Raw genomic sequence first — 16650 nt, forward strand, 5'->3', positions numbered from 1 at the left:
TCCATACTATTTTCCATAGTGGCTGCACCAATTTACATTCTCACCAACAGTGTAGGAGTGTTCCCTTTTCTCCATACCCTCTTTAGCATTTAATATTTGTAGACTTTTTGGTGGTGGGCGGTGGGGGTGGTGGCACTGCATGGCTTGCGGGCTCTTAGTTACCTGACCAGGGATCGAACCAGCGGTCCTCAGCAGTGAAAGCACAGAGTCATAACCACTGGACTGCCGGGGAATTCCCATTTGTAAACTTTTTAATGATGGCCATTTTGACCAGTGTGAGGTGGTACCACATTGTAGTTTTAATTTTCACTTCTCTAATAATTAGCAATGATAAGCATCCTTTGTTTCTTTCTTTCTTTCTTTCTTTTTTTTTTTTTTTTTTTTTTTTGCGGTACGCGGGCCTCTCACTGTTGTGGCCTCTCCTGTTGCGGAGCACAGGCTCTGGACACGCAGGCTCAACGGCCATGGCTCACAGGCCCAGCTGCTCTGTGGCATGTGGGATCTTCCTGGACCAGGGCATGAACCCGTGTCCCCTGCATCGGCAGGTGGACTCTCAACCACTGCGCCACCAGGGAAGCCCTCTTTTAAAAAAAAAAAAAAAAAAATGTATTTATTTATTTATTTGGCTGTGGCAGGTCTTAGTTGCAGCATGCAGGATTTTTAGTTGCGCCATGCAAACTCTTAGTTGCAGCATGTGGAATCTAGTTCCCCAATCAGGAGTCAAACCCAGGCCCTCTGCATTGGGAGTGCGGAGTTCCAGCTACTGGACCACCAGCGAAGTCCCTTGAGCATTTTTTCATAAACCTGTTGGCCATCTGTGTGTCTTCTTTGCAGAAATGTCTACTTAGTTCTTCTGCCCGTTTTTTGATTGGGTTGTTTGTTTTTGTTGTTGTTGAATTGTATGAACTGTTTGTATATTTTGGAGATTAAGCACTTGTCGGTCACATCTCTTGCAAATATTTTCTCTCATTCCATAGATTGTCTTTTCATTTTGTTTATGGTTTGCTTTGCTATGCAAAAGCTTGTAAATTTAAGTCCCATTTGTTTATTTTTGCTTTTATGTCTGTTGCCTTGGAAGACTGACCTAAGAAAACATTGGTACAGTTTATGTCAGAGTATGTTTTGCCTATGTTCTTTTCTAGGAATTTTAGGGTGTTATGTCTTTTTTTTTTTTTAAATAAATTTATTTATTTATTTTTGGCTGCATTGAGTCTTCGTTGCTACGTGTGGGCTTTCTCGAGTTGTGGTGAGCGGGGGCTACCCTTCATTGCGGTGCCCGGGCTTCTCATTGCAGTGGCTTCTCTTGTTGTGGAGCACAGGCTCTAGTCACGTGGGCTTCAGTAGTTGTGGCACTCAGTCTCAAATAGTTGGTGGCTCGCAGGTTCTAGAGTGCAGGCTCAGTAGTTGTGGTGCATGGGCTTAGTTGCTCCGCGGCATGTGGGATCTTCCTGGAGCAGGGATCAGACCCGTGTTCCCTGCATTGGCAGGTGGATTCTTAACCACTGTGCCACCAGGAAAGTCCCACCCCTTTTATTTTGATTAAAATGTTTTCCAGAGTATGTATATGTGTACATAAAAAGACTAGGAGTAAAAACAAAATACCAAAATTATCTTGTGGCAGTAGGATTATGAGTGATTTTTTTATCTTCTTATTTTCATTTGTGTTTTATAGCATTTTACAGTAAACATTTGACTTGTATCTTTGGGAAAAAATGGTTTTTGATATTTAAAGTTACTTGGAGCAGTGTTATTTCTTTCATGGAAAATTCTTATGACTTCAACTTAGAAATTAAAAAGGTACTAGGTAAAATACCAAAATACATTATTTTGTTGCTATCTGTTGTTGTTTTTTGTTTTTGTTTTGAGAAAACTCTAACAAGGCAAAACAAATTTTATTTTATTTTTTTCAAGCTACAAAAATATGCCCATGTCAAAAATACAGTCTAGTCCATATAAGAGTAGTTCCGGCCATTTAACAGTTATACAGAGTTTGGAAAAAGCAATTCATAGACAAGTCTTAAAACACTGAATTCATGAACAGTGTACAAATACTCAATTCAGTTATTGCTTGTTATACGCAGCTTTTACTTGAAACTGTTCCTCTTAAGGGAAAGGGCAATATTTAGGCAATCTGATTGTTGCTGCTAAAGCTGTGGTTTTAAAAAACCAATCCAAAATTAGAATAAACTTACTTTGAGTAGAATATAATGTGTAAAATTTTAGTCAGTACTACAAGAAGGTAAGAAGGTGTGGTCTAAATTTCAGTTCCATTCCCTTCTCCTACTTAATTGTATTTTGCTAATATATCAGAAATATAATGTGTAGTTTGCGACGAGAGTAAATGAATCACCAATTTTCAAATTAAATGACAAGAAACATTAACTTTGAGTTGCAATGTAGAAACAAAGCTGGCACACCTAGTGTAAAAACATGAAAACAATAAATTCAAGAATGGAGAAACATTTAAAGCTTAACCAAAAACCAAAGCTAGATTTCTTTCTCTTTAGATGTTGAGACATAAAATGAATCACTTAGGTCTTTTGGAGTCTATGGGCTTATGAAGATCTGCTGTTCTGTTTTCTCTAAAAAGACAAAGTGTTAGCCACATAACAGGAACATGTTTTATAACTGATCTATTTGCTCAATGCCATAAGAAAGAACAGATCATGAGATTAAATAATTTTAACTTTAAGTAATAAAAAGACCGTGCAGTTGACAGTATAAACACAGAGAACAAATCACTCATTTTGGGGGTGGGTAGTACATAGGAGACTTTTGGCCTGAAGTTCACAGGGAAGACTTAGAAGTTAAGGGTCCCAAAGAGGGAGTGATGGCTTTGTTTCCAACTTTCCTGTCAGACCCTGTTGCAGGGTCAGGCTTATTGCTGACATTTTACCCCCATAAGTTCTTGAATAAACTGAGACATATACTAGTGATAAGTATGAGGTGAACTGGAAAAACCTTTAAAAATAATTCTTAGAACAAAAGTGGCCTTCATGACCATTTGGTTAGGATACTTATTACTTTAATGACTTAAATTCTAAAATTAGGCTACATTTTTAGGAGGTAGAAACAAGTACCAAAAGTGTACCTTTTGGCCAACCTCGGATCTCTACACTTCTCACTCCTCATTCTCCCATTAAAGCTCTTAGTACTACTACGATTCACTATCTAAAGTTACAGACCTGGAGCTACCAAGAAAAAGCTTTCTTAGGTTTTGCTTTTAAGCCACTGAGTGTATCTAACACTCAGGTATCAATCGAGAACATTTTACACCTCTCTAGTAGATTAATTCACTTAAGAAAACATGCCAACATAAAAAAAAAAACCTACATTACTTAACATAAAAAGACTACTGAACATCTCTACATGCCATTCTAGTATGTCAGAGTAGTTATGTAAACCTAAATTAGTAATGTGTTCATTGAACTGATTTGAAAAAGCCTCATATTTAAACAGCATTATCAGTGTTTACCAAAAATAGGTACATGTACTATAAAATTAGCCTAATAACAAAAAAAAACATTCCACTTCCTCCCAGAGAGTTACATTGTGCTGATATCCCATAAACAGTACTATAAAAGGATTTCATTTTTGCAGCACACTGGGCTCACAGTGAGTATACTAGGACAGAGACCATGGGTTTAATGTTACTGTAAGAATGTCATTAGTGAAACGTATATAAGCCATGTAGAAAACTAACATTAAAGCTCTTAAGGGTTTTCAGCCTCGGCGCACGACTCGGCTCAGTCCAGTTCAAGATGCTGGCAAACAGGGCTGGTGCTTGACAGCTTTTCGAGGAGATAAGGTGTATTTGAACATGTGACGATTGACATATACAGAGTAGAGGTTTTTGCTTACTGTCCCTTTCATGGTGGTAGCAGGGGAGGACTTTTGAAAAGGTGCCAAATATCTGCAAGAACATATATCTGCCCCATAGAGAATTTCTGTAGAATTCAATTCCATTTAAACTATTTAAAATAATTTTTCTGCCAACCAGCCCCAGCCTGAAGCTCAACGTAGTAACTAGACTAGGTATTCTATCAATACAGCTATCTTAAGAAAACTGTCAGCTGCTTGAATTTACAAAGGTTAGTTCTAAATCCCATGCTTTTGACTATTCTAAACATTGTATGTTTCAAAGTTCAAAGTATCCTTTTAAAAACTTGTTTTTTGTGTGTGCTTACAGTTTTTCCTATAATGGATTTTTATGATGATTAAATTTGACCCCTTTGATAGAGAACGATCAGTGGATTCCTAAGGGTCAGGGAGGAGTTTGTTGCATAGGGTTTGGTCAGGTGTGGGTGTTGAAGAACTGCTCTACACTTTGATAATGGTGCTGATTGCCTTTGTCAAATTTTGGAGTGAGTTTTACTGAATGTAAATTCAACTTCAATAAACATGGCTTTAAAAACTTAAAAAAAAAAAAAAAAAAAAGCTCTTAAGGGCAGTGATCTAAACTGGCAGCTGCTAGAAAAGGTGCTGCTAGGAATAAAAAATATTAAAGAGGGCTTCCCTGGTGGCGCAGTGGTTGAGAGTCCGCCTGCCGATGCAGGGGACACGGGTTCGTGCCCCCGTCTGGGAAGATCGCACATGCCGCGGAGCGGCTGGGCCTGTAAGCCATGGTCGCTGAGCCTGCGCGTCCGGGGCCTGTGCTCCGCAACGGGAGAGGCCACAACAGTGAGAGGCCAGTGTATCACACCAAAAAAAATAATAATAATAAAGCTTAAAAAAAGAATTAAAGAAATTTAGTTTCAGCACATACTAGTTTTTAGTGCTTCCACAATGCAACGAATTACTTCTTATAAGTTTCTACTGCTGGAACTAATGGACCAAAAGAGAATGGACTTTTGCCCCCTTTAACTACTAGCCCAATCTTGAAAACAGAAGCAGTCGCTTGCAGTCTGCCACACGGTATTGTTAGGAGTAGACTGAGCAGTCAGCAGGAAGTTCTGGTTGAAGTAGTGTTGTCTGTTTCCATCAAACTTCACAGTTCCACCTGAGTAGCTTGCTCATGAACTGGCTGGCAATCTAGCGTATTGACCTGAAACTCACTAGAAGGCAACATGTCAAAAAAATTATAGTTAGGGCTTCCAGCCCTTTTACAACATTTCCATTCCATACTAAAGTGGCCTTGTCCAGATACAGCCTGGTTAGTGCCCGTCATCTTTTGTCCATTGTCTCATAGTAAATATTGACAAATTCCTCGGCAGCTTTGCATGCCTGATCTACATAAGTTTTAAAATCCGAGGGCATGGCCATCGGGGAGCAGAAAACAGTGTGTTCTGGCAGTGACGATTCACTAAGTCCTGTCGTGTCCAGCTCCCTTGGCACCCGTGGCTGGTGTGTGGCTCCTCATAAGCATGATCACTCCTTTCGTGGTGTCCTCCTCTGTCTTCCTGAGACCAGTCACTCCTGAATCTTCTCATACTTGAATCTGAATTTTCCCCGGACTCTCCTCCGTTTCGTCCGGCTCTAACGGCAGCAACTTCTCAGCATGCCCTGCACCCTGCTCTGAGCCCCTTTTACTTCTGTTGTTGTTTTTCTAAGAAATATTTTTTCTTACCTCAACCTTATTTAACTCGGTTTCATAATTTGTAGCAGTATTAATATGACTTTAGCCAGCTTGATTATCAGCTTTCCTAGGAATGGATGAATTAGCTATGATGGTCATGTTGATGTGTAGTCTCCCCAGCTTTCAACCTGAATCCTAATAGATCTCACAGTTTAAGGTTTCCCTGTATGCTTGTTACTTGTTTATCCACTATTTGCCTCTGTAAAAGGACCACATTTTATGTATCTTGAATCAAAACTGAAAAACACAGCAAACATGAGTTTTTTGGTTTGGGGGGTTTTCTGGCCATGCTGCATGGCTTGCGGGATCTTAGTTCCCTCACCGGGGATTGAACCTGTTCCCCCTGCAGCAGAAGCGCATAGTCCTAACCACTGGGGCAGCAGGGAATTCCCAAAAGGTTGCTTTGGCTCCCTGTATTTTAATAAAAGATCTCTTGAGATAAATTATTATATGAGAAAAGCAAGGCACAGAAAAGTATGTGTAATATACCACCTACTATAAGAAGGAGGCATAAGAGTATTTGTTTGACTGTATAAAGACTCTAAAAATCTGTACAGATTCTTAATCATTCTGGTTATGGAGATGGAGTTGGACTTACCACTGTGTAATCTTCTGATTTTTGAATCATGTGAATATTAAAAATGGGTTTTGAAAGTGAAGTACTGAGAACTTAGAAATAAACTGATCTTATTTTCTCACATAAAATGAGAACCTAATACCTCATGTGTATAGTAATTGTCTTATTTCTTAGAACAGAGATAAGCAAACTATAACCCAAAGGCCGCCAGTCCTCCTTTCCCCCACTTTTTCTGAATAAAGTTGTATTGCACCACAGCCATGCCCATTTGTATACATATTATAATATATGGCTTCTCTTCAGCTACAATGGCAGAATTAAGTAGTTGCAACAGACACTTTATGGCCTGCATCTTTATTATCTAATTCTATACAGAAAAATTTTGCTGATCCTCTGCTGTATACCTTGTTTTAAAGTTTTTAATAGTAGAACCCTCTGTTCACAATCAAATTTTTATATGGACTTCTATTATTAAAATATACAGCTATACTTACTGCAGTGAGGTTAGGGGACAGGTTGGTTGAACCCTGCCTACTCACCTGCCTCCCTCTCTTTTTTTACCCTCCATTCTCCAGCAGATGATTCTTGAGGGGAATTTGAGGAACCCCCGGGGTTCTAAGGAGTACAGTTTGAAAATGACTGCCTTACAACAACTCTTTGAGGCAGTAAGTGTGATATTATTTTCTATTTTAGGTATTGAGAGACTCGACTCATAGAAGTTAGTTAGTCAAGGCTTAATAAGCAACCAGAACTCAAAACAAATCCAGGATATTTAATTGCAGAATAAATGGTCATATTTGCCTTTATATTCCATTGTATATTGTCATAATCATACAGTAATTGTTTCTACAAGGTGTTTTAGTGGTGATTTGACTTTTTTGTCTTTCATCTTTCTTGTTTCACATAGGCTTTTGTAAGGCAAGCTTCCTTCCTTTACTGGAATTTGCTTATACTTCTGTGCTAAGTTTTGACTTCTGTAGCATGGCTGATGTGGCCATCTTGGCTCGTCATCTTTTCATGTCAGAAGTTTTAGAAATCTGTGAAAGTGTACATAAACTAATGGAAGAGAAGCAGCTAACAGTATATAAGAAGGGTGAGGTACAAACAGTTACATCTACACAGAACTTGCCAGAACAAAATGGAGGTACAGCACCTCCTGTGGCTAACAACGAGGGAACCACAACAACTTTATCCACTGAGCTTGGGGATTGTGAAATTGTACTGCTGGTGAACGGAGAATTGCCAGAGCAGAATGGCGAGCTAGGACAACAGCCTGAGCCCCAGGTTTCTTCACAGACGGAAGCTGCTCTGTCACCTGTAGGCTGTGTAACTGATTCCCATCCTGAAATGGAGTCTGTTGATTTAGTAACAAAAAACAGCCAGACAGAACTAGAAACTTTAAGCATCAGAGAAGATGGCACAGTCTCTAATACTCATCCTAAGCTTTCAAAAGAGAATGTAATCAGTAGCTCTCCAGAAAACAGTAATATGGGAAATGATACAGCAACAGAGGATATCTGTGCTGAAGATATTTCAGAGCATAGGCAGAACCTTGGCCAGTCTTTAAAAGATCAGGAAAATCTTGTTGAACCGACAGCACAGACAGACCATAGTCCCGATGATGATGATACTTACAGAAGCAGGCTTCGGCAGCGTTCTGTTAACGAAGGGGGATATATCCGACTACACAAAGGAATGGAGAAGAAGCTGCAGAAACGGAAAGCCATTCCCAAGTCAGCAGTTCAACAGGTATGATGAAAAAAGAGTTTACCTTTGTAGTTTTAGCTTTAAGTTGAAAGCATTCTGCGGTTAAACTTATGGTGATAGTTATCTTGGGGGGAAGGGGAGTGGATGCAGGAAAGCAATTTAATGTTTTAAATACCAGCATTAAGATAATGTGAATTTGAAATAGTTAATTTATTTAGATTGTGTTTTCTGTTCTTTAATTAGGTGGCTCAGAAATTAGTTCAAAGAGGAAAAAAGATGAAACAACCAAAAAGGGATGCTAAAGAGAATACTGAAGAAGAAGCTTCCCATAAATGTGGGGAATGTGGAATGGTTTTTCAGAGACGATATGCTCTTATAAAGCACATACTGAAACATGAAAGAGCTAGAGATTACAAGTGTCCAGTAAGTATCTTGAAAGCTAATTATAGATGGCTCTAACTTCATTATAAATAGAATCCAATTTACTGCTTCATTATTATCCTGCCATTTGTGTTCTCTCTTCTCTCTGTCTCCCTTATATTGCCATAAGAGTTACCTTCTGATTTGTACATGTCATGTTCTTGCCAGGAAATATTTACCTCTGCTTCTTGATACCCTAGTAAGACAACAGTAAAACGATCTTTTTAAAAGGCTCATAGAAAGGCAAAAAGAACAGGAGACCTTAGCAACCAAATTCTGGATTCTGATAAATAAGTGGAGTGTTTTTTGTTTGTTTGTTGGCTGCACCATGCGGCATGCGGTATCTTAGTTCCCCGACCAGGGATAGAACCCGTACCCCCCTGCAGTGGAAGCACAGGGTCTTAGCCACTGGACTGCCAGGCAAGTCCCTAGACGGAGTCATTGATTCAGTAGATTTGAAAGGGCTCATTCCCAGGCTTTCAGCGTGGAAAGCTAAGAATCAATCCAAATTGTATTTCAGAACTACTAAAAGGCTCAGAAATTAATGGTACTAGCTACCTTGAAAGTAAAGATGAGTCTGGTTGTTAGAAAGTCTTTTTAAAAAAAATTTATTTTTTTTGGCTGCGTTGGGTCTTCATTGCTGTACGTGGGCTTTCTCTGGTTGTGGCTAGCGGGAGCCACTCTTCGTTGCAGTGCACCGACTTCTCACTGCGGTGGCTTCCCTTGTTGCAGAGCATGGGCTCTAGGTGCACGGACTTCAGTAGTTGTGGTGCACAGGCTTCAGTAGTTGTGACTTGCAGGCTTAGTAGTTGTGGCACACGGGCTTAGTTGCTCCACAGCATGTGGGATCTTCCTGGACCAGGGCTCGAACCCGAATCCCCTGCATTGGCAGGCGGACTCTTAACCACTTTGCCACCAGGGAAGTCCCTAGAAAGTCTTTTTAAGAAGTAAGTAAATCACTACCACCATGCCTTCAGCCAAAGATCCATGTTCTACTCTCTGAAAAAGATAAAACCCACAACTGCTCTAGGAAACACTGTGAATAATGAGGGTGAATGTACTATATACCAAACAAGGGAACGTACAAGCATATATACTAAATATTGAATCCTTTCAAGCTCTCTTTCCCTACTCAAGTTCCAGAATGTTAACAACCAAACCCTTAATCTTAAAATAGAAGGATTTCTTAAAGGTGAGAAATCTGAAGTCTGATAACAAAAGATCTAAATATACTGCTCATTAAAGCCTGCGGTTGACAGTTTACTCCTCTGCTTACACACAAGTTCCAATCAGTTTTTAAATGTCTTACTTTGAAATGTGAATAGGCATCAGGTATACAGACTCACGACAAATATTTCAAGCAAAAAAACAACTTGGAGGAATCCAAGACTATGCAGTTAGAAGAAAACTCACCCCCCCACACACAACCCAAACCATAAACTATGATTTATATTAGAGATAAATTTAAAAATTACATCAATAAAACAATAACCGTGTACTGTGTCTTTAAAAGGACACATCAAGAGAACAGAAGAGTTTTTCTTAGGAATAAAATACATAATAACACATATAAAAATATCAGAAAAGTTAGGAAATACAGTTGACGAAATCACTCAGAAAATGAAAAGATAAGGTAAAAATGGGAGTGAAAGATATTTTAGAGAATTGGTCTAGGTTGTCTTCTAATATCCAGATAATTCCAAACAGCATGGAGAGAAAGAAATCATTAATGCAATGAAAAAAAAAAACTTGAAAATAGAAGTTTCCTTGTTAAAAGGGTGTGTTGAATGTCCAGAATCATGGGTGAAAATAAATCTATACCAAGATACATTGTGAAATTTCAGAATCAAGGTACAAAGAAAATCTTATAAATTACAAGAGGGAAAGGATAAGGGTCAGAATAGCTTCAGGCCTTTCAGCAGCAACAGTGGAAGTTAGAAGACAAAGGCACAATATCTTTAATATTATAAAAAGAAATGATTTCTAACTTGGAATCAGTAATCAAACTATATTTATGATGGTAGAATAAGAACAGTTTCAGACATGCAAGGTCTGCAAAGTTTTACCTCCCAAACTCCCTTTCTCAGGAAGCTGTCGGCAGAGGTATTCCTCTAAAATGAGCAAGACATGGGAAACGGGAAACATGGGGTCCAATCTGTAGAGTCCAAGCGTGGGAAACAACCGCCCCAGTCTGGAACACCAACATAGTGCTTTGACAGCGATCTCCCACAAGGTGATGTGTTTTAAACCTTCTCTCAATAGACAGTTGAGAGAAAGGTTTGATGATGAATTAGCAGTAAATACAAAGAGAATAAAACAGACAAGGAAACGAAAGGAAAGAGAATCATATTGTCTGTATGGTCCAGCTGTAATAACATGTAATGTCATCCAGATAATGTAAGCACTGAAATTGATCTCATCAAAATGATCATAAAGCTGTATTGAGAAAGTATAGTAATGGGAAGGATTATGTATGTGTAGAGAGTGGAGAGGTAAAGGAGAGAGTCACTTCCTATTATTCATATTACTCAGAATTACAGAGATAATTATTAAGAAAGAGTCAAAAAAGTAGAGATAGTGAACCAAGAGGCCAGTTTAGTTTATTAAAAAAAAGTTTTGTAGATCAAGACTAGATATAACTCTGGTTTTAAAATAAAGAACAGAAGCTTTCAGGAATACTCAACAAGTACAGGATAAAACCCAAGGACTATCACAGTTTTATCTTCCTACTTTTTCCAGCTCCTATTTTTGCTCTTCCTAACAACTGTTAGTACTCATATAATAATAGTATTCTTGTCTTTGTCTGAATCTTACCATTCCTTCAAGACCCAGCCTCGGTGATGATGCCTTTCCTTATACTCTGATTATTCCCTCTTAAGTATTGATCTTTCACCTATTTACATATAAACCCTGTTTTTGTGGTTAGATTATAAATCTTTGCAGAGTAGAGGCTGGGTCTGTCCCTTTCATTTCTATAGTGTGGTACCTAGCATATTGTCTTTTACATAGTATATATGTTTATTGAGTGATAGAATTGTAACAAAGATATGGAAAGTTGAAGTACGAGTTGGGTTTCACTTAACATTTGTGATGGAAATACGTTCAGGCAGAATTTTGTTTACTTTTTCTTTTAGTTGTGTAAGAAACAGTTTCAGTACAGTGCCTCCTTGAGAGCACACCTTATTCGACATACCAGGAAAGATGCACCTACTTCATCGTCTTCCAGTTCTGCATCTAATGAGGCATCAGGATCATCGTCTGAGAAGGGCAGAACCAAACGAGAATTTATATGTTCGATATGTGGAAGGACATTACCTAAATTATATTCTCTTCGAATACATATGTTAAAGCACACAGGGGTAAAACCACATGCATGCCAGGTAAAGCCATTATATTTATTTTGCTATTTAAAGAAGATTGGAACATAACCGGTGATAAGATTCGTTGATTCTGGCATCACATCACTTTTGTAAAATGTCACAGGAAGTCCATAACTTTTTCAGTTTGTTGCCTAGGTCAAGGGTTATTCCCAGTTCTGTTCTTTAATTTGGCTGAAGTTGTAACTTGAAATTAATCTATTTAGGATGTTCGGGAAACTTGCTAGGATTCAGAGTGATACTGGGTGAGAATAACCAATTCATCATCTCAGTCATCCCTTAACGTTCAGTAGGGCCAACCTGGCTTGGGAAGGAACCTGTGAGTTAAACACATCTTAGCAGAAATTCTGCCTAAGCTATGTGTCCTTCTCTAGAGCTGAATACTAAATGCGAAAATGTGATTCCTAGGTAAAGAATCCTGTGATAAGCCAGCTTTGGGCTATTTGCAACGGTGAAAAATTTCTAGTAGCACCTACAGCCTTGCATATAAGGATGACCCACTATTTTTATTAATAAACTGTTTTGGAACCAGTGAAATTTGTAATGTTTTTCTCTCTTTCATTTCTTAAGCTTCGTATTATAAGAAAAAAGAATGTAAGAGAGTAGAATAAACCCTCATGTCCTCTTCACCCAGCTTTAGTAGTTATCAACACATGGTCAATTGTGGGATTTTTTTTAATTTTTAAAAAATTTTTATTGAAATATAGTTGATTTACAATGTTGTGTTAGTTTCAGGTGTTCAGCAGAGTGATTCAGTTATTTATTTATTCATTCATCCATTCATTCTTATTTAGATTCTTTTCCATTATAGGTTATTTACAAGATATTGAGTGTAGTTCCCTATGCTATACAGTAGGTCCTTGTTGGTTATCTATGGTCAGTTGTATTTTATGTTTACTATCACTCACTCCCTTACTTCCCCCTCCCTTTGGTTATTTTGAAGCCAAGTCCTAAGCATCATTTTATTCATATATTTAAAAACTAAGTGTTAATTGGGCCTCTGGTCTTCTGGTGTAGCACTACTCAAAATGTGTGGTCCATAAAAGGTAAGTGCAAAGATGGAGAGTAGGCATGTAGAAACTGTCATGGCAATTTGATATTGTGACATTTTCATTGTGTTTAACAAAAATCTCTCCCTAATAGATTGGAGAAAGAAAAAAACTGGTTCTTCATCATAGAGAGTTTAAGAAGCACTGTTCTAGTTGGTATAGCAGGAATTGAGTATATTGTTCTTGATTAAGCTCCCATGTCTCTTTTAATATAAGGTATATTGTTTACCAGTCTCACAAAGGACAGTATGAGGTTTTTTGGGGTACTGTTTTGAGTTCTTCCAGTGATCTCATGGGTGTAAGAAAAATAGCAATATTTGTTAACTACTGAATCAGAAGATGATCAACCAGCTAAAATCCTTGGCACTTGTATCAACTTTAACTTTGTCATTTTGTTTAGAATTTAAGTTTTTAATTTAAAATAGCATAGTAGATTCCGTATCCTCATTCTTCAGAAACAGCCCTTATCTCTTTTTCTATTTTACTGGTTTAAACACCTGTGCTCTCTCAGGTCTGTGGAAAGACTTTCATCTACAAGCACGGTCTAAAATTACACCAGAGTCTCCATCAATCACAAAAGCAGTTCCAGTGTGAACTATGCGTTAAGTCATTTGTTACCAAACGGAGTCTTCAGGAACACATGAGTATTCACACAGGTAATGAGAAACTTATATTGACATAGTTCCATGTTATATACTATTAATTTACTAGTATATTGATTATGCTATAAGATGACTGTATGTGTGCAGTTCTTTATTAATGAGAGTAAAGGTTTTTTTGTTTTTTGTGTGTTATTTGGAGAGTAAAGTTTAAAAGTTGTTCTTATAATCTAGTTTTAGAGCTATCTTATTTGTGTAAAAATTTTGTTTCAGTCAGTGCAGAAAAATGTGTACTGAGTATTAAATCCAGGCACCTAAAGAAATGGTCTTGCTTTTAAAAAGTTAAGTAATAGACAGATGTAACTGTCAACATGGTATGTGGCTTATAATTTTATTACAACTTTTAGTCCACATATACTTATTTTCAGGTGCTTAAAGCAGTTATGTGGAAAATGGCTGGTGAAGGGTAGATAGTCTGCTCTAGAACTTGTATACAACTCTGCACTGTTATAATCCAGATGGTCATGCAAGCCTATCACATTCTGTGGGTAGTAGTAGTAGCCTCGCTATTACTCTAGTTGAGAGAAAATAGGGATTTTGACATAGTTTGTTTTTCTGAGAAGGTGGATGCCAAATGTTACAGCTTCCGTGCCCACTTGATAAAATAACTTCTGAAATACAACGTAAAGCATTCTGTTGGAAGAGCACCTGATTGCTGGATTTGTGACATGGTTTTTATTTTTTATAGGAGAGTCGAAGTACCTTTGCTCAGTTTGTGGAAAGTCTTTTCACAGGGGCTCTGGGCTCAGCAAGCACCTAAAGAAGCACCAACCAAAGCCTGAAGTTCGAGGCTATCATTGTACTCAGTAAGTATTTAATATTTGAACCATTCAATTAATTTCCTTGGTTTCTTAGTTTATTTGAAAGTCATTTCAAAAGAAAGTATTTGAGGTGACTATAGTTGATAACACCGTATAATATGATTGAATTTTGCTAAGAGAGTAGGAACTTGAATATTCATATGTAATTATATGCACACACACGTATATATATCGGAGGTGATGGATGTGTTAACAAATGGGAGGATTCCTTTCACAATGTATACATATACTGAATCATCACATTGTACACTTTAAATATCTTACAGTTTTATTTGTCAGTTACACCTCAGTAAAACTGCAAAAGGAGAATACTTGAAGATAATATTAAAGTGTTATTTGTTTACTCTTGATTTTAATCAGTTTTTTTTTGTCTAGATGTTCCTATTTATTTATGTAACAGTTTTATTTAGACACAAATTTCATACCGTACAAATCACTCATTTTAAATGATTTAAATAAGTTGTTCAAATGTGCAACCAGTTCTTTCCTACAGTAGGGACTGTAGGAAAGAACCCTCTGTTCATTTCTCCCTTCTTCAGATTCCTTTTTCCCTCTTTTCATTTTACAAAGCCTCCTGAAATCTTTTTTATAATTGAAGTAAAGTTCATAGAACATAACATTCATCATTTTAAAGTGTTCAATTTAGTGGCTTTTAGTACATTCACAGTGTTGTGCGAGCATCACCACTGATTCCAGAATGCCTTCAATACTCAGCCAGGCAGTTTACAATTCTGCCTTGGTCTTCTCTTTCTGTTTGCGCAGAGTCAGCCATTGGTGAGAGTATAGAGCCTTTTCAGATCTTTTCTGAACATGTGCCCAGCACTGGGCAGATATTTGGACTTCTAGATTCCTGGGAATATGTGAGAGTTTTTCAGAGCTCTTATTCCCCAAAACATCTCGGTCTCCAGCCTTTTCCTCCCAGGCTTTTGGTTTGGATATTGTTTGCACCGAACTGCTGTTCCTTGCCCCAGCAGCTGTGGCTGTACATTTGCCTGTAAGTGTTTCCAGCCGTCTGCTCCTCCCTACTCCCCACCCCTCCCCGAGTCCTCAGCCCTGGAAGAGTTAGGGTAAATACAAGCAAGCCCTTTGAGGGGTAACTTCAAGGAGTCACCATATAGCTCAAAACAACTACAGTTCTGTGAGAGTAAGTTCCTCTGGTACTAGGGACCCGTAGCAGGAATGCAGTCTGTCTGCTGAGCTGAGGAGCCGGGGGATGGGGCCAGGGTGAGTTGAAATGCCACAGAGCTCTCTTACCAAGATTCAGCAGTTGTTTTCTTGATTAAATATTTACCTGGTCACTGTAAACTTTTAATTAGTTTCCACAGGTCCAATAAAATTGATTCTGACACTTTTTGCCCATTTGTTTACTGCTTTCATGTAGGGATGGGCTTTTGGAGTTACCTACTCTGCCCTATATGCTGATGTCACTCTGTAATCAGTCTTATTTTAAAACAAAGATAGTTTACTATTCATACACTTTTAGTTGCAAGTATAAGAAAACCCAATTTAAACTGACTTGAGGGCTTCCCTGGTGGCTTAGTGGTTGAGAACCCGCCTGCCAGTGCAGGGGACATGGGTTCGAGCCCTGGTCCGGGAAGATCCCACATGCCGCGGAGCAACTAAACCCGTGCGCCACAACTACTGATCCTGCACTCTAGATCCCGTGAGCCACAACTACTGAGCCCACGTGCCACAAGTACTGAAGCCTGTGCGCCTAGAGCCCGTGCTCCACAACAAGAGAAGCCACCACAATGAGAAGCCTGCACACCGCAAAAAAGTAGTAGTCCCACCACAACAAAGAGAAAGCCTGTGCACAGCAACGAAGACCCAACACAGGCAATAATAAAAACAAATAAATAAATTTATTTTAAAAAATTAAAAAATAAAATAAACTGACTTGAATGAAAGTCGAGTCTAGGAGTCTGAATGGTTTAATGTAAACTGGTTTCAGATTCATTAGCACTTGATGTCTCTGAGACTCCGTATGGACAAGGCAGTGGCAATGATTTCAGCCTTACATCCTCTCAACTCCCAAATTGTCTAGCTGCTTTTCTCGTAGTTCCTATAAAAGCCCTGAGGTTCACTACCATTGGATCTGGTTAAGGCATTTGGTTTTCTGTGAATCAATCACTATGGCTAAGAGAATGCTGTGCTCTGATTGACCTAGGCCTAAGTCAGTTGCTCCATCCTTCTGGTCAGGAGTGAGGCCTACTTCCAACAGATGGACAGAGACTGGGAGAGGGTGAAAAGGGATGTAAAAAGGGGAGATCAGATGGGGTTGAGGAGGAGACAGAAAATGATAACACCTATGATAACCTTTGGGAGCTGTGCAGGATTCTTTCTAAAATGTTTCTAGTACTCTGCAGCTAAAAGAACTTAAGATCCTGCAGCCTTGATGCAAGATTGGAATAGTAAGAATTGTTTTTGTTTTAAATTGGGATCATCTTGTGGAGTTCTAGAAACCC

General features: G+C 38.4%; 1 protein-coding gene and 1 pseudogene across 1 annotated transcript in view; one reads left to right on the plus strand and one right to left on the minus strand.

The window, feature by feature from the left end:
• ZBTB11 (zinc finger and BTB domain containing 11) overlaps positions 1–16650 on the plus strand; it is a 33401-nt gene that overhangs the window by 13019 nt on the left and 3732 nt on the right. Inside the window, exons 4-8 of the mRNA XM_059064655.2 lie at positions 7060–7901; positions 8103–8282; positions 11414–11659; positions 13217–13361; positions 14053–14170. Of these exons, the coding sequence (XP_058920638.1) occupies positions 7060–7901; positions 8103–8282; positions 11414–11659; positions 13217–13361; positions 14053–14170 (1531 nt within the window). The remainder of the gene's footprint in view (positions 1–7059; positions 7902–8102; positions 8283–11413; positions 11660–13216; positions 13362–14052; positions 14171–16650) is intronic.
• On the minus strand, positions 4860–5429 carry LOC136794330 (NTF2-related export protein 2-like; annotated as a pseudogene).

This window comes from Kogia breviceps, chromosome 5 (assembly GCF_026419965.1).
Source record: "Kogia breviceps isolate mKogBre1 chromosome 5, mKogBre1 haplotype 1, whole genome shotgun sequence".
NCBI classification, from domain to species: Eukaryota; Metazoa; Chordata; class Mammalia; order Artiodactyla; family Physeteridae; genus Kogia; species Kogia breviceps.